The 22,539-nt window shown below is 43.7% G+C and overlaps 5 protein-coding genes across 5 annotated transcripts; 3 read left to right on the top strand and 2 right to left on the bottom strand.

Moving 5' to 3' along the window:
* Nucleotides 1-528: 528 nt before the first annotated feature.
* On the bottom strand, nucleotides 529-3,808 carry LOC9650338. Its single transcript, XM_002968200.2, has 3 exons — nucleotides 3,542-3,808; nucleotides 1,561-3,483; nucleotides 529-1,488 (listed from the first exon to the last, which is right to left on the bottom strand). Exons 1-3 carry the CDS (start codon nucleotides 3,806-3,808, stop codon nucleotides 571-573), a joined length of 3,108 nt encoding a protein of 1,035 aa, XP_002968246.1. The 3' UTR covers nucleotides 529-570.
* A 7,126-nt stretch (nucleotides 3,809-10,934) lies between these two features.
* On the top strand, nucleotides 10,935-11,938 carry LOC9631421 (protein transport protein SFT2). Its single transcript, XM_002968499.2, has 4 exons — nucleotides 10,935-11,155; nucleotides 11,263-11,530; nucleotides 11,607-11,711; nucleotides 11,771-11,938. Exons 1-4 carry the CDS (start codon nucleotides 10,950-10,952, stop codon nucleotides 11,879-11,881), a joined length of 690 nt encoding a protein of 229 aa, XP_002968545.2. The 5' UTR covers nucleotides 10,935-10,949; the 3' UTR covers nucleotides 11,882-11,938.
* Nucleotides 11,939-12,047: 109 nt separating this feature from the next.
* LOC9650336 (eukaryotic peptide chain release factor subunit 1-3) lies at nucleotides 12,048-13,399 on the bottom strand. The gene has a single exon (XM_024673400.1). The coding sequence runs from the start codon at nucleotides 13,394-13,396 to the stop codon at nucleotides 12,920-12,922; it is 477 nt and encodes a 158-aa protein (XP_024529168.1). The 5' UTR covers nucleotides 13,397-13,399; the 3' UTR covers nucleotides 12,048-12,919.
* A 148-nt stretch (nucleotides 13,400-13,547) lies between these two features.
* On the top strand, nucleotides 13,548-15,571 carry LOC9650335 (2,3-bisphosphoglycerate-dependent phosphoglycerate mutase). Its single transcript, XM_002968498.2, has 8 exons — nucleotides 13,548-13,833; nucleotides 14,004-14,250; nucleotides 14,365-14,588; nucleotides 14,673-14,791; nucleotides 14,848-15,004; nucleotides 15,062-15,163; nucleotides 15,220-15,339; nucleotides 15,402-15,571. The coding sequence occupies exons 2-8, from the start codon at nucleotides 14,010-14,012 to the stop codon at nucleotides 15,486-15,488; spliced, it is 1,050 nt and encodes a 349-aa protein (XP_002968544.2). The 5' UTR covers nucleotides 13,548-13,833; nucleotides 14,004-14,009; the 3' UTR covers nucleotides 15,489-15,571.
* A 3,301-nt stretch (nucleotides 15,572-18,872) lies between these two features.
* Nucleotides 18,873-22,421, top strand: LOC9631420 (transcription factor TGA2.3). Its single transcript, XM_024673346.1, has 11 exons — nucleotides 18,873-19,383; nucleotides 19,630-19,748; nucleotides 19,994-20,076; nucleotides 20,192-20,404; nucleotides 20,500-20,583; nucleotides 20,639-20,698; nucleotides 20,753-20,830; nucleotides 20,916-20,985; nucleotides 21,058-21,329; nucleotides 21,410-21,649; nucleotides 21,880-22,421. Exons 1-11 carry the CDS (start codon nucleotides 19,265-19,267, stop codon nucleotides 22,024-22,026), a joined length of 1,485 nt encoding a protein of 494 aa, XP_024529114.1. The 5' UTR covers nucleotides 18,873-19,264; the 3' UTR covers nucleotides 22,027-22,421.
* The last annotated feature ends 118 nt before the right edge of the window (nucleotides 22,422-22,539 follow it).

Here is a 22,539-nt window from a genome sequence, read left to right as displayed (position 1 = left end):
ATGGTAGAATAAAAAAGAATATACTAGAAAGTGTTTAAGAAAGTTTATAAATTAGAAACATGTTTATAAATTATAAATACAAGATTAATTTAAATGAATAACAACTGTTAGATGGTAGAATATCCTAGAATATCCAAGCATATTCTAAATATATCCACTATTCCCAAGCAAACCAAAAATTCTACAGCAAACTTCCTTTTACTTTTATGAATTTGTTTTTCCATTTTACGTAAGCAGGAAAGTTTACATGAATTAAAAGAGATTATGTAAATCCTGATGGTCAACCTAAATTGATAGATGGAAAAGATCATAAAACAATTGAGTAATTTCTTTTTAGTAATAACCACCAATATAATAAAGGTTGAAAAAAATTATAATATGTGTATATATCATTCCTGCACCCCATTTGTAAAACACATTTAATTTGCCATGCATAGAACATCATAGAAAAAATATCATTAGAACTTCTAAGCATTATGTTTTTCTAAAAGTTAGTATTTTGCTATTCAACAAAATGCAATTATTTAATTAATCTTAATAATTAAAGATTATTGTGTTGCATGTGGGATTCTAAGACTTACCAATTGTCACTGTTGGCAGACCAAATGGTAAGAAGGCCGCCCAGGAATCAACAGTCCAGCGTGAACCTCCGAACTTGGCTTTCTCCTCGATCATCCTCACCATTGAGGTCTGCATGGCGCTTCCAACGTCTTTGCTGTGAGCAACCAGCTCTTGATAGAACGTCTCCATTAGGCGACAAGTAGCTTCGTCCCCAACAGGCCAAAGTGACAAGACTGAGCATGCTACCCCTGCAGTGCACACTGCTCGCCCCAACCCTGCCACCCCTTCACCCGCTATGACCCCTCGTCCAGTTTGACAAGCGCTAAGTACCATCAGATTTGCACTCAGAACCATTCTTGAGAGCTCTTCTGCATCCATAACGACTTCTCTCGTGACCTCAATCGTCTGTTGAAACTTCTCCGTAGACCTCAACACTGCCATTGCATCAACAGCTCGGTTCTCAATAGACGGGTTTGATGGCCACGACATGATTGAGTCGGCCTGCATTCTCCCTGCTGCGGATAAGAGAATCGCCCCTTGTTCATGCTTATTTGTCACCATTGCGTGTGTCGCCAGGTGCACCACACTGGACATTCTGATGTTTCCCAGGACCGCCTTCTTTGTTGCATTATCTCCCAACAGGACAACCAGCTTCTCACCACAAGCTTTCTTCAGAATGCGAGCCACCTGCTGTGCCTCACGCTCTGCAAAAGCCAAGTTGGCTTCACCTACAGCTGAATGGTTCCCAATCCCAACAATGAGCATGTTAGCATTGCCCTCTGCTTGCCGAGAAGCTTGGTGCTGCCTTGTAAGCATTGAGCTTCGGATCAGGCTTCGAACCGAGTCCGCTAGAGATAGACGATACTTTTGGATGAGGAAACTTCCAGTTTTGTGCATAAGAGCGGCAAACGGGACCTTGAAGAGCACCTGCGATGCATGCTGATTAACTTAGCAGCAAATACAACGAGAAGATGAGAAAGATGAGAAAGACGACGTTACCTCATGGGGAACAATTACCAGTTGATTGAGACGCTGCAAGTGCACCTCTACTGGTCTGAGAAGGAGATCATAAAGCTTGGTCAGGCGTTCATTTGCCTCTGACTGTGAACCACGAATAATCTTGTCGACACTGGTGTTGATGAAGGCTTCGAACTTCTTCCCGCTCGCCAACTCAGGACCAAGATCACGAAAAGCTCGGCAGCTGACTTTCGGCTTTGAATTTCCATCAACCACATAGATTATGATGCCGAAATCTGAGCAGACTGTGTACTCTACTATTGCTGCCTTAACCTGTAATGAACAAAAGTGTCGCCACTTCATCAGACACGTCCACGCTGAGTCGTAACTTAAACTGTCAAATGCTCGTGAGGCTAGAGCTTCTAAAGTTTCCCTGTCATCCAAACGATAGTGTTCAATAACGTCATCCCATCTTTCTTGCATCAGGAGCCTTGATCGTCCACGCTCTGCCCAAACAAATGCTTCCATAGCTTTCCCCTCGGTTGCAAAGCACCACTCGAGAAGTCTGTAAGTTGCCTTCTGGCCTTCAAATACCACGAACATAAGAGGTGGTGTTGTGGTCATCGTAAACTGCACTTTGGCGAAAATCTTCACAGCATCAACCAAGTTGTTCTTGGCTTTCATCAGAGCATCAGATCCTTTGCCTTTCCCTCTGTGGTGGGCTCGCAGAAAACACAGACCAACCTGATGCTTCATCCAAGCTACTAGCATTGGTTTGTCTGGATCCAGGCTATCCAGACTTCTCTGAAACAAAACCACTGCTGCATCCAGATCTCCTCGCAACACCTCCATCTGAGCCACCCGACAGTCCAAGCCAAGCACATCCACTACGAAAGCCTCTCTAGCCATGGTAAAATGTTGCAGTGCTCGCTCAAAATGCTCCTCCTCTTGATGCAAAGATCCCAAGTTACAGTGCACAATTGACATTCCGGTCTTATGCCCAAGCCCCTCGTAAATACTGAAAGCCTCTCCATAGCTCTGTTTTGCCTTGTCAATGTAGTCATTGTAGTTCGCATCCCCTTCACCCAGCATTCTCATGCAGACATTTGCTTTTCCAACCAAAGAACCTGCTCGTAGCAAAAGGTTGTCCTCAACGTAAGCTTTCTCATAAGCGAGCATGGCCTCACTGTTGATCCCAAGAGCAAACCATATATCCCCGAGCATACCACAGGTCAGCGCATGCAAGTGCTCGGGCAATATCTCTGAGCGGTCAGCATCATGTAGGGGATGAAAAATGAGCCTCCCCTTGGCTAAATACTTGCAAGCTATGTAGAAGCCAGTGTTGAGGTTGCCTTTGAGAACTGCTTCAATATGAATCTCCATGGCGCCTATATGATACTCGTCTTCGGTCTGAGAGAAGAAGTAGCCCAACCTGCGGAGATAAGCCTGCACTTCCTTCAAATCCCCCCACACGGTGTGGAATGCAATCAAGGCCCAAACAAGGTCGAGGTTACAGTCCGCTCGAGCTGATAACGCTCTCCTGTCCACTACAATCCCCTGGCTTTCTCTAACGAGTCGCATGGCTCGACTTGGATCGCCTTTGAAGAAATAAACCCAGGCCATCCCCACCGTAGCACTGAATAAGACGCTCCGGTTGAAAGAATGCAAGGTGGTAGCCTTGGCATTGTCAACACATTCTCCCAGAGCCTCTAGTGCCTGCTGCAGGAGCAAATGCCCTTTCGAGGCATCTTCTGCAACCATGGCAGCACGGAGAGATGCATGCCCAAGGTGAAGCAACACCCACAATCCAAGTGACATTTTCCGGTGGCAAGGCCACATTCTTTCACAGGCTAACCTGAAGCGATGCACTGCTTCTGTGTAGCTGAGCTTCTTCATCATCTTGAACGCTCGTACCATAGGGGCATGGATGCTCGATAACGCTTCCTCGTGCTGCTTGAGCAAATGCTGTTGTTCAAGACAGAAACGATGTTGATGATGCTCCAACTCAAAGCAAACGGCTCACCTTGTCCAATTGCCATGAATTCCCCAAGTGGTCGTGCATCATGAAAAGCCCTTCGTCCTCGGTGGCCTTGGGAACCACGGTCCGAATGTCATAGTTGTCTGGTGAATGGTACAGCATTGGGGGTAAGATCCACCAAGGCAGAGCCAGCTCCATGCCTCCGGTGAAAGAACGCAGAGTAGCACTGGTGAAGAAGTGGTGCCGCCTTTGCTCGAACACATTCTCGAAGTCGAAGCCAGACACATCGGTGCAGTTCGACAAGACAACCATTGTAAAAAAATGTGATCAATGAAGAGAGTTCAACCTATGATATTCTATAACCATCCTCCACTGCTTTGATCATTAATTCATCTCGGGATTTTTCGAAGGCATTTGGCTGAAGATGCTCTAAGTAGGCTCTATTACTTTTGCTTTTCTCCTTTGCCTGCATTTCAAGCTAGAAGTGCTTATGTGGTGCAGAACCTATGAACACATTAGTACACACTAGTGCCAGCCTTGTAAAAGAAGATGCTCTTGCTGTACTATTTTTTGTAGAGAAAACTCAAAGAGTGAGAAATGAAGAATAAATGTACACAAACGTACAAGAACCTGTCAAAGGAGATGCTCATACTTTTTCTTTTCTTTTTTGCTTTGCTTGCATTCCAATTTCCAAATTTATGAACCGGATGCGCGTGGATAAGAAAACCTCAAGGTCAGCGTCACAGTTTAGTGGGAGGACCATGGCAATCCTCTTACAAGCGACAGCGGCTACACTTGTTGCTGGCATTGTAGGTGCGTTCTTGTTCTTCCGTTTGCGCCAGACTCATGCAACACTATTGCCATCGAAGCAGAATGACTTGCATCTCCTATATCCCCGTTTCATCCTGCTCGAAGCATTGTCCGATCAGATCCATAAGCTACCTTCCCTTGTGTCACGCAATGAATGGTATCCCTTTGTTTCTCACTTCACTTCCATTCTTAACAAGATTCTCGAGCATGAAAGAAACACTAGTGCTAGCAAAGTTGATGCTGATAAGCTGCTCGACAATGATCCTGTTGAGGACGACCAAAGTGTTGACCCAGCCCATGTTGCAAAGTTGTCTGAAGCCATTGACCAGCACTTGGTGACTTACCTCCAGTCTATGCCCGAGATCTCTTGTTTAGTGGAGGGCTACTTGCCTCAACGTTTTCAATCATGGATGGAGTTTTTGAATACAGCAGTTGATCCCCAGGAACTAGAACCAGCAATAAACACAAAGCTATACAATGAAGCTGAGCTAATGACGGCCTGCATTCAGCTTGTAAAAGGTATGGTAGAACGAATCAAGGGATACAGGGTTCGAGACACAAGGCGAGGAACTGTCAACATTAACGAGCTGCCACCTCCGGCTGGATACAGGGTTGAGAAAGTTTTTTATGCCACTGACAGGCAAGTCACCGAAGACTGTGAGTACTTGGGATCACGAAGGAAAGCTCCTGGCCAGGCATTGGATAATGAAAGTGACGACAATGAAGGTGACGACACTGAGGTTTCAGATATAGAGGCTGCTTCTAATTCTTCTGAAACTCCACGTTCAAATATGAATGGTGCATTACACTATGGCGTAGTTCTTGTTGGTGTGCCATCCGAGCACCACAAAGGCAAGGTTGAGGAACCTGAATCCAACGAAGAGGCAAGTCCACTGTCTCATGTGGTGATATTAGCAATAGACACCACGGTACAGAACTCAGAACAGGGCTTTGTACAAATGGTCAGAAGCGATATGCTGGAGAATAAAAAACTTGGTGAGGATGGCAACGAGGTTCTGCTCTATATCCACGGGTACAATGTCAGATTCAAGGATGCCGCAAAAAGAGCTGCTCAGGTGAAATGTGATATTCAGTTTCAAGGGGCATTGATCTGCTATAGCTGGGCTTCAAAGGGCAGCCTCTTCGGCTACAAGCACGATGCTAAGGCTGTCAAACAAACAGTGGACAGTCTAGCCAAGTTCCTCCGTTTGTGCTTCACCAAGGTAACTTCCATTCCGTTGGAGAGGTTAAGACATAATTCTGCTTGGTAAATTGTGTGTGCAGCTAGGTGCAACCAAGGTGCACATCCTAGCTCATAGTATGGGAAACAGAGCATTGATCGCTGCCCTGGACAAAGTACTAACTGATGTTGAAACAGCTGCTCCCTTGAGGAACGTCATATTGGCTGCAGCAGATGAACGGAGGAGATGCTTTGAAAAATTGGTGGACAGTGCGGCCAAACACAAGCAAGGGCCACATTTCACAGTCTACTGTTCCTTTGTGGACGTTGCGCTCCGTGCCTCAAGAGCTGCCAACTGGAGGACTCCCCTGGGAGACATCCGCAGTTACTTGCAGTTGGATGATCAAAGCTTGTTGAAGCTCAATAATGTGGATACCATTGACGTGACTGGCATGGACTTGAACACGCTGCATCACTCTTACTATGGAGACGTTCCTGAGGTGTTACAAGACATTCATCAGCTCTTGAAGTTCAACTATGGTGCTAAACAAAGAGCAGGGCCCCGCAATTCTGAAGGACTCATTAAAAATGTCACCTATAGAGGTAAGCAGTTTTATGCTTTCAAACCTAGCTTCTGGAGCCGTTGACTATATTTCATACTTGTCCTTAAAAGACTTAAGTTTTGTAAACTATAAATTTTTATTTATTATTTAATCTGATGAGCACATGCAAATACTGAATCTCTCAATCAAGATGTTTATATTCTAGCTCATATACAAAGTTAAATTTGATTATATTTTGTATACATTCTTTATCGTTTCATGCCCTAAGAATGATAACCCTTGTCTAGTGATAATGTTAAAAGGCTAAAACATGAGTCTCTTTCTTATCGTTGACAACTTGCTAAAGCTTGGATCATGACGATGGCTTACTCGTTGAAGATGGAGCTTGGAAAGCATATTGGAAGCGATTGCTCGATTGGCCCCCATGGTGGAGGGGGCCGAATACTAAACCTAGCGTTGGATTATAACAGCTTCATAAAAAAGCAAAACTGTAAACCAAAAGATTCACAAGTTTGTCACAAACCACCAGAGTCATAAATAAAATCGTTGTATAGTTCTGTTTTGTTGTTCAGTACATCACCATGTTCAAGCGTCTACTGATTTTTATCTATCTGTGGCACATCATCCCACCGTTTCTGCCGCTTCTGCACTGAATTAAAGCAGTAGCCATGTCAGCCCCTTTGAATTTGCATGGCTTGCAATCCACAGCCGCCAGTGAGCTCACCTGAAGCCTGTCCTCATCTCCCATGACCACTCCCACTTTCACAGGGTTTGGATGGTAAGTCTGTCCCAGGACGCCTACCATTGCCCCAGATGATCTCACATCTTCTTAATTACAATCTAGTAAGAACTACACTAGCGGGAACTTCATGATCAGGAGGACAACTTGAACCATCATAATCCATCTAAGCTGGGTTTAAGGCTAGTTACTATCAGTTTTAATTAAAAACTCATTTATAGTTTAGATTTGATATAAATAAAATTTCAATTCCTCATATTAGTGGGTTCTCCCACATGAGTTTTTAGTTATCTATTTGGTTTAACCTCAAATTTATAAACTTATTTTTTAAAAAATAAAAAAAGTTACTAAAGATTTTTGAATGCTTGGAAAATAATTTCTTATGATGTTATCAAAAGGGTTTTCAACATTTCTGGAGAAAATTAATCACAATACACAAGATTTACAAAACTCTATTATGGTAACTATTTAAGACCTTATACAATCAAGATTCACGATTCTAATTTATCATTTTGAGTATAATCAACTTTCACCATTTTTAACCTTATTCATTAAATATTAAAGTATATTTGGATCAATTATTCTTGTAATGATCCACTTAAATTATGAAGCAAAAACATTTTTTGAAAAGAGCTATGTCATTAATAGTTGCTTCACTTGAGCCCCATATAAAAATTTATGTTAAACAACCTGAAAATGAAACAAGTTAAAGAATAAGAATATCAAACCATAAAAATTACTATGATAAACACTCTGGGATTCAAATTGAGCTAAGGTATCATCAAGGATTGACTAAGAAAAACCATAAACCATTGTTGAGCCCCTTGCCTATGCGTGTAACCATGTCAATTATTTGGTTTTATATAAAGGATGAGGATTGAAGTACTGTTTTCTAATAATTATTTTTTAAAAATACTTTTTTTATATATTTGCAGATGCTTTTCTCTATGTAATCCTTGCTGAATTGAAGATCTCCTCTTCATGGGTAAGAGGTTAGCACAAGAAAGCAAAATAAATCCTACATTTTGGTGAGGTCATGTCACAATGTATAATGGTGTAGTGGGCTTGTTTGGGCCTTGGATGCAATGGTGTGGGCTGGGCTTTGGTGCCTGGAGTGGCATTGGGTTGAGCCTCTATGGTGGGTAGGGAGCTAGCCTAGGCTGCATACCCTTGACCTCAAGGTGGCTGCCATGCTGGTGGGAGGGGGTTAAGGGGTGGACACTTGTCTCCCGGGGGAGCCCAAGGCCAATGAGGTGGGCCCTACCCCTCCTGTTTGACCTTAGGTGGGAGACAAGTGTCCACCCCTTAGCCCCCTCCCATTAGTATGGCAGCCACATGGGGGATAAGGGTTGAACACTTGTCTCCTACCTATGTTGAAATTGTGCTAAATTTTGTTTAATAGTGCTATTAGCTGTGGTGATTTATAATAGTTATCTAAATTTTGATTTGTGCTCAAAAGAGTTGGGCCTTTGGTTCTCTCTATATATCCAAGCAAGTAGAACTATATCATCCCTTTATAAGCCATGTGGTATTCAAAGTAACAAGGGTGGTTAATTCTATTAGTCATTTCCTTATTGTGGAGGGTGTTTGAGTCTTAGCATCTTTAGACATAAGTAGTTTCCCACTCATGCAAGTCATTGTGTTTCCCACAAAGTATGATTTCCATTAACTTTTGAAGTTGTTTGCTAGACTAGGGTATGTATTGATGAGGATGTTAATCTTCCCCAAGGAGGGGAGAGTGTTGTGAATGTGACTTTGGGTATCAAAAAATATTTATTGGTTAGTCTTTATAGACACTCTCTCCTTATTGTTATGACAGTAGAAGATCAATATAATTAGTTCCCACTTAAAATAGTCAAAAAATTGGTTATGGATAAATATAAGGTAGGAATCCCTATGTGTTTTATGCTAAGCATACTCAGCCTAGTCTAAGAAACTTGTATTATTAACCTGCACTTTCTTGTGGCATTATATCATTCTAAGATGCAATAAAAAAAAAGAATAGATTAATGAATAGCCCTATGTCATTCTAAATTGCATTAGAATGAAAGATGGACTTGTGTAAATATGCTTTATTTCGTTAAAGTGGGACTTATTCAGTAAAGTGGGACATTAATTAGCATGTGTCCACATGCCATTTCCTAGTACTTAATTAATATTTATTAATATTTCTATCAGTTTTTTAATTTATTTTTTTATATTTCACAATATTATAACACAAAATCATATGAAAAGTTTTTAATTTATAAATTATAAAGTTAAAACTTCAATTTTTTATTGTTGTTATAAAAATGGCATGTGGCCACACACCATAAGTGGGATAATGAAAAGTCCCACTTTAACGAAATAAAGCATAAATAGTTTATGGCTTAATGTCATAAATGTGATTTCAGGTATCAAAAGAAATTTATCAGATAGTCCTTATAGACATTCTTTCCTTACTGTCATGATAGTAGGTCGGTACTACTGGTTTTCTTTATAATCTCCACTAAGTTAGTTGAGAAATTGGTTAGCATATATGCATTCAAACCAAAAGAGCACTAACAAAAGAAATCTTAAATTGTTATTAAATCAAATATATTTGATATAGTGATAAGAAATTTATGTTGTTAGCTTATACTTGCTAGTGTTGGAAACCCCTATGATATTGAATCTAGTCCCTTACTATTGTTACATAATAGCTTACTGTGTCCACTAAACACGGGCTGGGGTTGTGGGGGCTTTCAAATGTGTAGTAGGGAGTTAATGCTCATAGGTGATATTGAGTGTATATTAAACCCTTGTTTTATAATGGAACAAACTTTATTACACTTTATTTTGTAGTGAAGATCTTTCTCCGAAAACTAGCTTGTAAATCGTCATCTTTGCTTTGTATTATAATGAATATCTTGGATGCTTAAATCACAGAAGAATATCCCAATGGCTATTCTCCTTTTCCTTGTCCTAGTGCTCACCTTTAATACATCAATATTTTATTATATCAATAATAAAATATAAAATATGATCTAATGACTATACAAAGAAGAGCTCTTCATGACAAAAAGCATTACAGTATGGAATGTGGAGTGATTTTAGTTTAAGTTTTTTCTTTTAGTTTTGCAATATTTTTTCTTTAAGTATTACCTTTTTTAAAAAATATAAAAATTAGAAGTTAGTGGAAATTCCTCTTTTTTTTTTCTCAAGGCATAAAGCATGCAAAGATGGTGCATTATTAGTTATCAATTTTGAACACAATAACTTTATGATAGTGTGGAAAGATGCTGAACAATTAATGAGATTTTCATTGACTCCTTTATTAAAGATCTACTCTTAATCACGTTGCTGCTTTGTAAAATCCTTCCAAAGAAGCATATGGTGAGGATTTTTATGAATGGACGATGCCCGATGATTATACAAAAGGCACTAATGAATTTTAGAGAATATATATAAGACATGGATTATGAAAACAAACATTCAGAATCTTGCATTAAAGAAATGAAGTTTAAAGTTCTTTTTCCTCCCTTATCATTTTTAGTGTGATGAATATCTTTTTTTTTTTTGAAAGTTATGAAAGAAAGTTTAGTTGTTTATAGTAATTTATCCCTTCTAAAAAGAGTTGACTACAAATTTTATATAGTTTCAGAATATAAAATAAAACCAATAGAAATTTAACTTTAGCTATATACTTTAAGTGCTCAAAATTGATTTTAATAAATATAAATATATTTTCATTCTCATATTTTACTTATTGATTGGGATTTATGACTTTTATAACTATAAATCAATATAAGTTTTTATTTGACTGAATTAATGAGAAAAAATTTAAAAATTAAAGATTCTATAAAATTTAAACTTTGACTAAAATGCTTAAATTATAGTAGATTTTTAGCTTCATGTGCATGCTGAATCAAGTAATTAAGTGGTGAGTTTATTTAAGTTTAAGAAAGAGTAACTTCCACTTTAAAAATGCTTAACAAAAGATAAATATCCCAACCACTCACAATGTTTAATTTATAAATATTTTCTAAATGTGAAAGTTTAATTAAAATTTTTTTCTAGTAAATTCAAGACCGGATTAAAAGCTTTAAGTTACAACAGCTAATTTGTAAAGTTAAATGTGGATATACTAACTTCAAAAACTAGAATATTCGCATTTGATGCCAGCACTAGGGTTTCTTTTGGATGTGGGGGAGTGGCAAGGCGATGCTCCAGGGCTGGTTCAATGGTGGCCCCAGCGGCGATGCAGCTGCTGGCGATGGAGCTCCTAGCCTTCTATCGCAGTGGAATTCCTACGCGGAGGTATCGCGCCAGGAGGCCGGGGGTCTGGATGTGGAAGCCGGCGCGCTCTTCAAATCCGCCAACAACACAATCTCCGGCGCATTCAGCACGTAAGATCTCGTTTCCTCTCCAGATCCTGGTTTCTAGAGCCCGATCCGTGCTATGCTCGCACACAATTCTTTGTTTAGTTTCATGTTTTCTTTGTTGACGATCCCAGGTTGTCTAAGGGCGTGAGAGAGCTTCCTGGAAGCGTACAATCGGCGACGAGCGGCATTCCTTCTGGAAAGGCGATCACATACTTTGCTCTGCTGCTGGGATCCGGGGTCTTCTTCCTCTTCATCTCCTTCACTATGTTCTTGCCGGTGATCGTTCTCGTGCCTCAAAAGTTTGCGTCGTGCTTCACGATCGGATGTCTGCTCGTCATGGGATCCTTCTTCGCGCTGAAAGGTCCTCGCGCGCAGTTTGCCCACATGATCTCGCAGGAGGTGAGAAGTTCTTAGATTTGTTCCATGGATTGGTGGTCTCACGCTTTCGTTCTTTCTTTCTTTTTTGGATTTGCAGAGGTTGCCTTTCACTGCGGCCTTCGTTGGAAGCATTGTGGCGACGATCTACGCGTCGATGGTGTTGCACAGCTACTTGTTCTCAGTTCTTTTCTCTGTAGTTCAGGTAAGCCCGAGCTACTTCGAAAAATCAAGTTTGCTTCTTTTCTTTTTGCGTATTTGCAGCTTCTGGCTTTGCTCTACTATGTCATATCCTACTTCCCAGGTGGCTCCTCGGGCCTCACCTTCATATCCTCCATGGCCAAATCGTCTGCCTCAAGAGTTTTTGGTGGCTAAAAAGTTTGTAAGTTTTCGTGCTTTCAATGTAGACATTCATTGCTGTAGTTCTTGCCACTTGAAGAAATCCAGTGAAAGATCTCTCTAGTGCTCTAAATTTCTTGTCAATTTAGTCTATTGCTCAAACTTTAGGTGATAAGCTTCTAGCAAAAACATGCTGAAAGACTTGGAAAAATGTATGGATTCATATTAAGAGAGACAATGACAATGACAATGAGACTAACAATGAGACAATGACAATGAAATACTTAACACATAGCTTAAGGCTTACGCTTCGTCTCCTTCCTCGTTCATGGCCGCAAAGTCCAGTGGATAGCGAAGAATCCCTCCAATCCCTCCATATCCCGAGCAAAAGCTAGACCCTTCCTCCGTGTGATTCGTGATTATGTGTAGCTCGCACCCAAACCCTTTGTACTCCTCCGCAAGCCACTCCACCAGAGCCTTATCTTCCACCTCTCTGTTCCTTGGAACCTCCTCCTTCGCTTCCTCCTTGCTCAAAACCTTGGTCACCTTGTTCCCGGTCTGAGGATCGTCGTAGACATACCTCCTCGTTTCCAAATCCTCGTAAACAATCAAGCTCTTCACCGCTCCCATTTCCAACGCCTGGAGCGTGTCCCTGATCCCCGATACGTGCTTGTTGGAGCAGACTCCGATCTCCTCGAAGAACTCCCCCAGCAGCTTCTTCTCCTGGACGAACTTCACGCTGGCTAGAACATCCTCCGAGAGCTCGATCGCCTGGTTAAACCCCCGTTCTCCTCCATGGGATATAGTCACCACCTTGAGAACTTTGGCCCTCAGCCGGGGATCCAGCAAGGGCTCCAGCTCCGTCTTGAGATCGGCGCTCCCCGCGAGGATCAATCCCGCAACGTTGGCCTGGCTGCTGCTGGGATCGATGAAGTGCTTCACGGCAGCTTCGGATGCCTGGACGAGATAGTTATGGCGGCACCCGGTTCTTAGTCTATCGAATCGCAAGGCCGACTGCCCTCCCCGGCCGTGCTTCTTCGGCAAGTCCACGCTGGACTTGTCGAGGATTAACCGTCAAGCCCCACTGAGCGTCCCAAACAAGGTCCCGTTACCGTCCATGACGATGAATCCATACTTGGTCTCGGACTCCTCGAGCAGGAAGTCCAAGAGCTCCGTGTGGAATCTCTTGTCGCAGAGATACGCAAACCGGCTCAAGGGCTTGGCGGGCTCAAAGCTCACGGCAATCATCCTGTCCTTGTTGCCCCCTAGAGCAATCGTCCCCACGAAGATCGCCAGGCCCCTGGGCGGCACCTTGGAGTAGAGCTTCAGCCGCTGCTGGGCCGATTTGATGGCGCCCTGGACCGACTGGCGATTGGTCCGGCTCTTGATGTTCGCCGCCGCCCCCATCTCCTCCACCAAGAGCTTCTGGACCCTAGCCACTTGATCTCGGGGCGGCACCATGAGCGTGATCATGCTCGTCCCGTTACCTTGCATCTCGCTCAGATCGCCGAGAAGCCTGCGCGTGCGCCATAGCTCCACGCCGACCTCCATCGCTCCTTTCTCGCCCTAAAATCTCCTCAAGCCCTACAATTATATACCCCCAGCTTTTCAATCCTGCCCGTCCAATATAACTCAAATTTAACCTCGGAGATCCACGGCTGGCGTTTGAAAAGAATTTACCGACGCGAGAATCTTCCTTTTTTACACTAGGGTTCTTCCTGTTTGCATGGTTTTGTTGAACGAGGGCCGCTCAAGCGTGGGCGGAGGCTTCCAAGTGAAATCTATGGTCGCTTCTTCCTTTTCCTCGCACATTTAGCGTGTCTAGTGTGTGCGCTCTACCTCGTTCAACGCTCTTTCTCTCACCTACCGTTCTTCCACAAAGGCTGCCGCGCGCGTGCGCTCTACATTTGAGAGATCTCTCCTCGCCTTGGGGGCGAGATTTTGGATTCGCGTTCGCAGATCTGGGAGGGATCGCTCGGCAAGTCCAGGTAGCTTTTCTTTGAGGAATTCGCCCAAATTTGTTTTTTTTTTCTTCGGTCTGTGTTCTTCGAATTTTTTTCTGGGCTTTCGGCCTGTGCATGCTTTGCTCGATTAATGTGGGTGTGTTTCGCGTGATCCAAGTTCTTACAAACTTGTGGTGCTTGTCTCCAAATTCTAGAGAGCTATGGCCTCGGCGACTTCCATCGGTGCTAGATCCGTGTGCTGGTCCTCGGAGGAACTACTTGCTGGGAGATCGTCATGGAGCCTTGGAAGCACCAGTAGAGTGAGCTTTCTCAGCAGAAATCCTCCAAAGGCTATGGCTCTCAACCTCAAGAAGAAGAACGCAAAGTTCTTCCTCCAAATTCGAGCTGTGTCTTCCACTCCAACCATAGCTGACGACACTCCCTCGTCTCCAACATCGACAAGTAAGACGACAACTTTTGCTCTCTTTTTTTTCTAGATATTTTTCCAGTTCACTGTTCATGGAGGTCTTAAACAACAAATCTTCCGACTTAACTTACGGTGTGTGTTGTGGTCAGGCGAATCTGCATTGATCCTCATCCGACATGGTGAATCGCTGTGGAACCAGAAGAATCTTTTCACGGGATGTGTAGACGTTCCACTTTCTCGTGAAGGTGTCGAAGAGGCAATTGAAGCAGGCAAGAGAATTTCGAATTTGCCAGTTGATGTGATCTTTACGTCCGCTTTGATTCGAGCTCAAATGACCGCCATGCTTGCCATGACTCAGCACCGCATGAAGAAGGTAAAAAAAAAAAAAAAAGAGTTCTTGAGTTTTGTTTTTTGTTTTTCTCTTTTCTCAAAAAATATTTCTTTTCTTTTGTTTTAGGTGCCCGTGATTTTGCACAACGAAAGCAGCCGAGCAAATTCCTGGAGCACCGTATTCAGCTCGAAGACGAAGAACGAAACGATCCCAGTTTTTACTGCCTGGGAGCTCAACGAAAGAATGTGAGTACTTGTCTCTTTTTTCAAGCCGATAGTTCTCATTGAAGCAAAGCGTCCAGGTATGGCGAGCTCCAGGGACTAAACAAGAAAGAGACCGCCGAGAAGTATGGCGTCCAAAAGGTCCAGGAATGGAGACGAAGCTACGACGTTCCTCCTCCAAACGGAGAGAGTTTGGCTATGTGCGCTGAGAGAGCCGTGGACTATTTTTGCAGAGAGGTATTCCTAAAACTTTCCCAGCAAAAAATTCAATCTTTTTTCTTTTCTCTCTCGCAGATCGAACCACAGCTTTCCAGTGGCAAGAACGTTTTGATCGCTGCGCATGGAAATTCTCTACGATCGATCATCATGTATCTCGACAGCCTTACACCACAAGAGGTAGAAAGTTTTAATCCGTTTGGCTAGAAAATTCTCAGGCATGTTTTTTACTCAAGGTGATTGAACTTGAGCTTTCGACTGGAGTCCCAATGCTCTACGTGTTCAAGGACGGCAAATTTTTGCGGCGTGGAAGTCCCATAAGCCCCGATTCCACTGGTCCATACGCATTTACTCCAGTAAGTAATTCTGCTTCTCATTTTCTCCGATGGAAGTTGGTAATTGTCAATTTTGTTTCCAGGATTTGGCACTGTATCGTGAGAGGCTGGACAAAATGCTAGAGCAAGAGACGAAAACCATGGAAGAGATTGCAGAATCAGAAAATTGAGCTACTGTGTAAAAGATTTTATCCAATTTTCAATGGTAGCTTTCCGTTTGATCAAATAAAAAGTAAGGGTTCGTGGTTATTAATCCTGCCGCAAAACTTTAAAAAGATATTTATTTGCTTAACAGCAAGCCAAAATCGAATAAAACAGTTTTTCTTAGAAAATAATTGTATATTCCAAGAAGAAAATACATTTCTACACCCTAGAAAGAATATTCGAGAGACTGTCAAGGGTCAAAGCGGTGCCCTTGGTATGATCCTCTTGCGATCATTTCTCTAACATCTACCACCTCCGGGAAAAAGAATGGAAAAATCGATCAAGCTCCCTGCTTGCAAGCCTGACCGTCTCGATCAATCAAAAATCTCTCCACCATCTGGATCAGTCGAAACACTCCGCCAGTTCCACATCCATCCGGGCCAAATCCTGGAAAGATCCAGCATTTGTCCTCAAGCCCGCGAAGGTCCTGCGCTTGCAAAGCCTGGGAGCCGGATCCACCGGAAGGCTCGCCGCTGGGATGCAAGACATGGAAGCGCTCCTCCTGATCGTCTCCTTGGCGGCGCTGGCGCTGGAGCACCGCGCCTCCTTGTGTGGGCTGGTCACGCTCTTCCAGGTAGGGGATTTGTGGAGGCCGCAGCTACAATTAGAGTGATAGCGCTTCTTCTCGCACTGGCATGGATCGATGCAAGCTAACGCCGTTGGAAGATACCCCTCCATCCTTGATCGATCGACTATCTATCTATTCGATCTTTCTATCCCTTGCAAGTGACGTGATGCTGAGCTACCTGCGACTCGAATTGCATGGATTGAAAGATCGCGGGCCATTAAATCCTCACATCCTGGAGCCTCGACACCACAGGAAAGGATTTGCCTCGGCGAGAGAAATCGCCTCGCTACCGCGGCCTCTGCCTCGTCCAAGAATGCGTTGTGGAGGCCGCCTTTAAGACTCGTGTTAAAAGACACTTATTTTACTTTGGTCGTGTAAACTACCGCAAATAGGGAGGGAACTCGTTTACCACGAATTGAACGCCTTTTCCTCGTCGAGGTCTGGGAGAACAGTGTTCGTTGGTTAAATTGATTTTTATATATTTTTTCCTTATAAAAAAATAGGTTTTTCATTTTTGCTGTCAAGGCATGGAAGTTTATCTTATTGACACAAAACTGTAGCTAACATTTTGCTATCTCCAACTTGTTCTCCAAACAGGAGACTGCATAACTACAACACAACTAAAACACAACTGTTTAGGTGGCTTGATCCGGATTTGATTCTATTTGATTTTCTGAGGAGTTTGCCCCCAAATTCCATCCAAGGAGCAAGAAAACCCAACCCTTCCATGATCTCTTTTGCTTGTTTTCTTCGATCTTGGCTTTCTTGGCCACAAAGGAAGAGAGATTCTTACTTAGAGCCCCCAACATTTTAAGTTTCTCTTGGGCCCCCAATCGCATCTTCAACTTGACCCGTTTGTCCTCTTAGTATGAGACGTGCATGAAGACGAGCAGCGGGACCATCTCCTTTGTTTTTCTAATTGTAAGCTCTTTTTTTTGGGAATATGTGTCATTAACTTAGACATTGTTAGCTGTGGAAAGGAAAGATAAACTCTTATGTTTGTTTAATAACCTTTTAACATTTTTTGGGGTATTATTTATCTTTGTTTTTTCCCGCTGAGTTGACTTGATTGAGAGTGGCTCAAACACCAAATTTAAACAAAAAACTTTGAATTGCGATGCCATGCACATGAATGACTATGCATGCCCATGCATGCATGCAACACGCACTTTTGTTGATCTTGTGCTGCTACGTCATTATGATCCCAGCATGACGTTGCACGGAAGCATCTTGTACGGCGGTGGCAACCCGAGCCCTAACAACAACACTTGGTTGACGAGAGCGTCGACAATCTGGCCGACAAGGCTATGCTGGTTTTTTTTTAAATTTTTGCCTGGAACCCTAAAATCTACCTCGGCGGCGTGGGATTCTGAATGGCGGAGAATCTGATCGGCCGCCAGCTTCTAGATTTTAATCCCCACTTTGGTGGTTAGGCTTGTGCAATCCCCAAACAGATATAGATAGATTAGATATGTGTGTGTGTGAGTGTGATTTCATTCAAGAAATGCCATGCAAGAAATATCAGGGTTTCTAGATTGTTTGTGACTGATGGCACTTTGGATTGGATGGATCACCTCAAAGGGTTTCTTTCCCCTCGAAACAATCCTTCCTCTCCAGTGCCCACATTCTTTGTCGTGGCTTGCTTGCTTTTGTCGAAGATCTCTTCTTTTTATTTTACTTTTTATAAAAGTTTTTCATCGCGCTGCTTTCTTATCCTTGTCCTTCCGTTTTCGACACAGGCAAGCATCCATTATTTCTGTGGCCACAATTTTCAGCATTAGGGTTTGCATTGAATGCCACCAAACCTTGTATTCCCTATGATTGATGCCACTTTTCCTCCAACCTTTGCTACACTCTCTATCCGTTCATTCCCTGGCTTACTCACGATCAATCAATCGCAACTTTTTGCCCGCCGACGTGTCAGGTGACGTCATCATACTACCTATACAAATTGCTAACCTAGGGCCTAAGGAGCAAATGCCCCGTGTGTGAATCTTCCAAATATAAGAAGCACGAAGAATAGGACAAGGTGACGTGGGGTCACACATTGAAATTGTATAAGAAACGATCTTTTCTAGTACACAAAATTTCCCATTTGATATTGATTTGATCATGTAGTGCGTCTATAGTTGGGGAACAAAGTTAGGCCTTGGAAGGTTGGCAAGGAGAAAAACCTCTCTTTCTTGCCCTATCTCAATTCCATCTCTCCTTTTTTTTGTCAAGTGATGTGTCTAGAAGCCCGTGCGACTCGCTAAAATCGAATAACAAGACTTGTTCCGGGAAAGTGATACCTCTGGTTTTACAATGTCAATCCCTATGATTTTGGAGAGAAGAAATCTTAATTTTTTAAGACATTAAAATCCCAACAACAATGCTTCGAAAGATCAAACACTCTGATCAATCTAATACATTTTTTCTTTTTAAGATAGAAATTTCCCCCGAGGAAGCGAAGATTCTCCCTACCTTGATAACGACACCGCAAGGCACTGGGATTCCGGCTTAAGTAATCCTGCTTTGACCAGGTCGCCCTTGTGTTAGGTGGAAGCCTAGACCTAGGGCGCGCGGATGGCCACGTGGCAGATAACTGACACGTGACGTGGCCCACCTCCGCGCGATGTGGCGGCGAGTCAAACGTGATGGCGTATTCAAACCCTCCACGTATGCATGCCATGCGTCGGCTATCATGAGGTCATAATGGTATGGGAATGGGCATCGATGGCCATGCATGGCCATCCCAAGGCATTATAATGAATGTATCACACAGTCTTTGACCACTCTTCTCCTTCTTCTTCCTCGGTCTATAGCGGGCGCTCACTAGCGCTTTCAATCCACTTGCTCTTTCTTCTCGAGTTCATCGACTCTTTCGACTCGTGAATCGATGAATCGATCGGTTTCGATCGATCAACTAGCTCGTGTCGATCTCTTCCTGTAAATCTTCTCCAGGCTATAGAAATCTTCCGTGTAGATTTACTTACAGCGACAGGAAAGGAGAAACCGCGAGTGGTGGAAAGCTCGTTTCTCAGATTTTGGGTGTGGGTCTAGAGCTCTCCAGAAGCATTAGCTTGAGATTGGAACCTTGGAAAGGAAGGATTTGTAGAGTCACACAGGGATTTGGAACGGAGAATGAGGCCGCGGCAACACCAGCACCAGCAAGAGCAAAGTTCCCAGGATTGAATGGCAGCTGCGAATCGAGAAGTGGAGGCCGTGCCTTTGCTCCACTTGCCTGGCTCGCTCGCAAGCGATCATCACCAGGGCATGCAAGGCCTTTCAGTCGCTGCTCCTCCGCATTATATGTAAATCGTTTCTACAGTTGCTTGTCTCTCCTTGTTCTAGTTCTTCCTTGCAAGAGGGTCATGGATTCTTGCTTGTTTTTTCTTTGCATCGCATTCCGATCATTCGTTTTCGTTTTCTCGTTCTCTTTCTCTCTCTCTCTCCGTAGCTAGCTTTGCCTAAAGTTGCTTGTTTGCTTCTTCTTGGCTATGGCGAAACACTACTAATGGTTTAATGGTTTCCTTCTTTTCTTTTCTATGTGAGCGTAGAGGATCGTTCGTGGCGGATCCTCTGAGAGATCAGAGCGGCGCTTACGATCTGGGAGAGCTGGAGCAGCCTCTGAGCTTCGGGATCGACGGTGGCAGCGAGCACAGCTTCGAAAGACGAAGTAAGTTCTACAGAACTTTCGAAAAAGAAAAGAGAAAAGAAATCCTTCCATCTCCTTTAAGTTCCATAGTTCCGTTTCCTGACCCCGTTAGTGGATTTATACTACATGAGAGTTTGAAAAGTTCTTCCCATATCTCTCTCTCTCTCCAGAGCAGCCTTTCTCCTCATGATTGACGAAGCAATTCCTCCGCGATTAAATGCCTCTCAACATTTCTCTTTGTTTTCTCCTCCTTTCCGTGACGCCAGGCGCGATCGCCCAAGCAAGAAACACGTTGAACATTCTTCCCGCCGGTCCTGTGCGCTTCGACAACACCCCTCCAAACAACAAGGTGTGTGCGCGCGTGTGTGTGAGTGTGTGATTCCTAGAACTCAAACAAGCACAAACTTTTGCTAACTCCGCTTTGATCTCTCTGCAAATTTCTCACCACCACCATTACAATCCAGCAGCAGCACCCAGGCTCGTCGCAAGTCACCTCACCGTCTGCGGCGAGCACAGACTCTCGGTTCTCGCAATACACGTCCTCGGGACGAGGCGGCATTCAACCTGGCTTTGAGTCGCCAACTAGCCGCTTGGACAATTGGGGGGATTCGAGAACCACGGACAACAACAGCCCCAGGACCGACACCTCCACGGACATGGAAACTAATGTTATCAAGGTAGTACAGCAAAAAAGGGTGAAAGTTCTTTCTCGGTTTTCGCAAATTGCAACCTTTTCTCTTGTGTTTCTTACAGTGTTTTGTTGTTGGTGTAGTCAGAACAAAACCAGCAGCAAGCAGCAGGGGCAGCAGGATCAAACCACCACCATCGCCGCGAGCATAAAAATCTGGATGCAAAGGTTTGAATTCTCCTTTCTTCTTCTTGGAATAACTGTAGGAAAGAAAATCTTCCAGGCACTGCGGAGGCTGGCCCAGAATCGAGAGGCCGCTCGCAAGAGTCGACTACGAAAGAAGGTACCATTTTCTTTTCTTTAAAGAACATATTACTAACTAGAAACTTATAAACAGGCATACGTTCAGCAGCTTGAATCGAGCCGGATGAAACTAAACCAGCTCGAGCAAGAGCTTCAGCGCGCTCGTCAACAGGTTTCTTAAATCCCTTGAGTTTCGTTCTAGTGTTTGAGTTCCAAACAAGACACTAACTTTCTCTCGTTTTCTTCCGTTTCTTTAGCAGGGCTTCTACGTCGGCGCTGGGGGCTACGGAGAGCACCTCGCCGGAGCTAATGCACCATTAAATCCAGGTATCAAGAAAAACCAACCAGAGAAAACTGGAAAACCATTTGATTGAATGAATGACTCGAGCGTTTTTTTAGGTGCCGCTGCCTTTGACATGGACTACGCACGGTGGCTGGAAGAGCAACACAGGCAGCTATGCGAGCTCCGGAGCGCTCTCCAGTCTCACGTCGCGGACAACGAGCTGAGAGTTTTGGTGGACAACGGCCTGGCGCACTACGACGAGATCTTCCGGATGAAGAGCGTCGCGGCCAAGGCCGACGTCTTCCACCTCGTCTCCGGGATGTGGAAGTCTCCCGCCGAGCGCTGCTTCATGTGGATGGGAGGATTCAGACCCTCGGAGCTTCTCAAGGTAAGCTGTATCGTATCGATCGAGTCTGACTTTAAGTTGGCTGACGAGAAGATGAAAAAAAAAATGTTTTTTTCTGTTAGATCTTGATTCCACAGCTGGAGCCCCTCACCGAGCAGCAGCTGATGGGAATTTGCAACCTCCAGCAATCCTCGCAGCAGGCCGAGGACGCTTTGTCGCAGGGAATGGAGGCTCTCCAGCAGTCCCTCTCCGACACTCTGGCCTCGGGATCGCTGGGGGCCTCGTCCAACGTCGCAAACTACATGGGACAGATGGCTATGGCCATGGGGAAGCTCGGCACTCTGGAAAACTTTGTTCGTCAGGTAAAGCCAAACTCTTTCTTCTTCTTTTCTCTTTTCCAGCAGTTTTTCTTGGTCTTGCTCTCCATAATGAAAGTTTTGCCTTAGTTTTCCACAGCTTTTTCTATGGGGCATTATTGTTTTTCTTTTTCTTTCTTCTTTGTTCGTTTTTTTCGTTGGTGCTTTTTGGATTCGATATCAATGTCCTTGTTTTGATTCGTTTTTTTTCTTTGTTTCTACTGGACATGACTCAGGCTGACAACCTTCGCCAGCAAACGCTCCAGCAAATGCACAGGATTCTCACCACGAGACAAGCCGCCAGGGGACTTTTGGCGATGGGCGACTACTTTGCAAGGCTCCGAGCCTTGAGCTCTCTGTGGTCGGCCCGTCCCAGGGAATGAAGAACGAGCAATCCATCAACCACAAATCTCCATTCCATCCCAACTCTTCGTTCCACCATGATCATCAATCAGCTTTGATCCAGTCAAGGGCGCTTCGATGCGCCTTGAAGGTCGAAAACTCCTGCCGGCCAACGAGACGAACGAGATGATCTCGCAAACTGTGGATGATCCAATCCAGGGGACAGACGTACTACGATTTCTAACGAACAACGCACGAATCCGAGACGACAGCAATGGAACAAGTACTGTGAATACATTTGAAAGAGGCCAAAGCCGACGTGATTTTTGTACAAGGAGGTGGCGGACACCGTTTGGCCTGTGTAACATCCCTAATGTGAATTTGATTTTGAATAAACATTAATGATCATGCAAATAAACTGAAATTTGTCTGCGCTTATACTTGGAATATCCTTTTTTTTATTAAAGACTGGGAGATACTTCCCAACTGCTGGACTATACCCACCACGAAAATATATATTCAGTATTATCGGGTGTCTCTGAGAATACACCAAA

The sequence above is a fragment of the Selaginella moellendorffii genome, unplaced genomic scaffold (assembly GCF_000143415.4).
Source record: "Selaginella moellendorffii unplaced genomic scaffold, v1.0 SELMOscaffold_10, whole genome shotgun sequence".
Classification (NCBI taxonomy): domain Eukaryota; kingdom Viridiplantae; phylum Streptophyta; class Lycopodiopsida; order Selaginellales; family Selaginellaceae; genus Selaginella; species Selaginella moellendorffii.
This window is presented reverse-complemented; position numbering and strand designations above follow the sequence as displayed.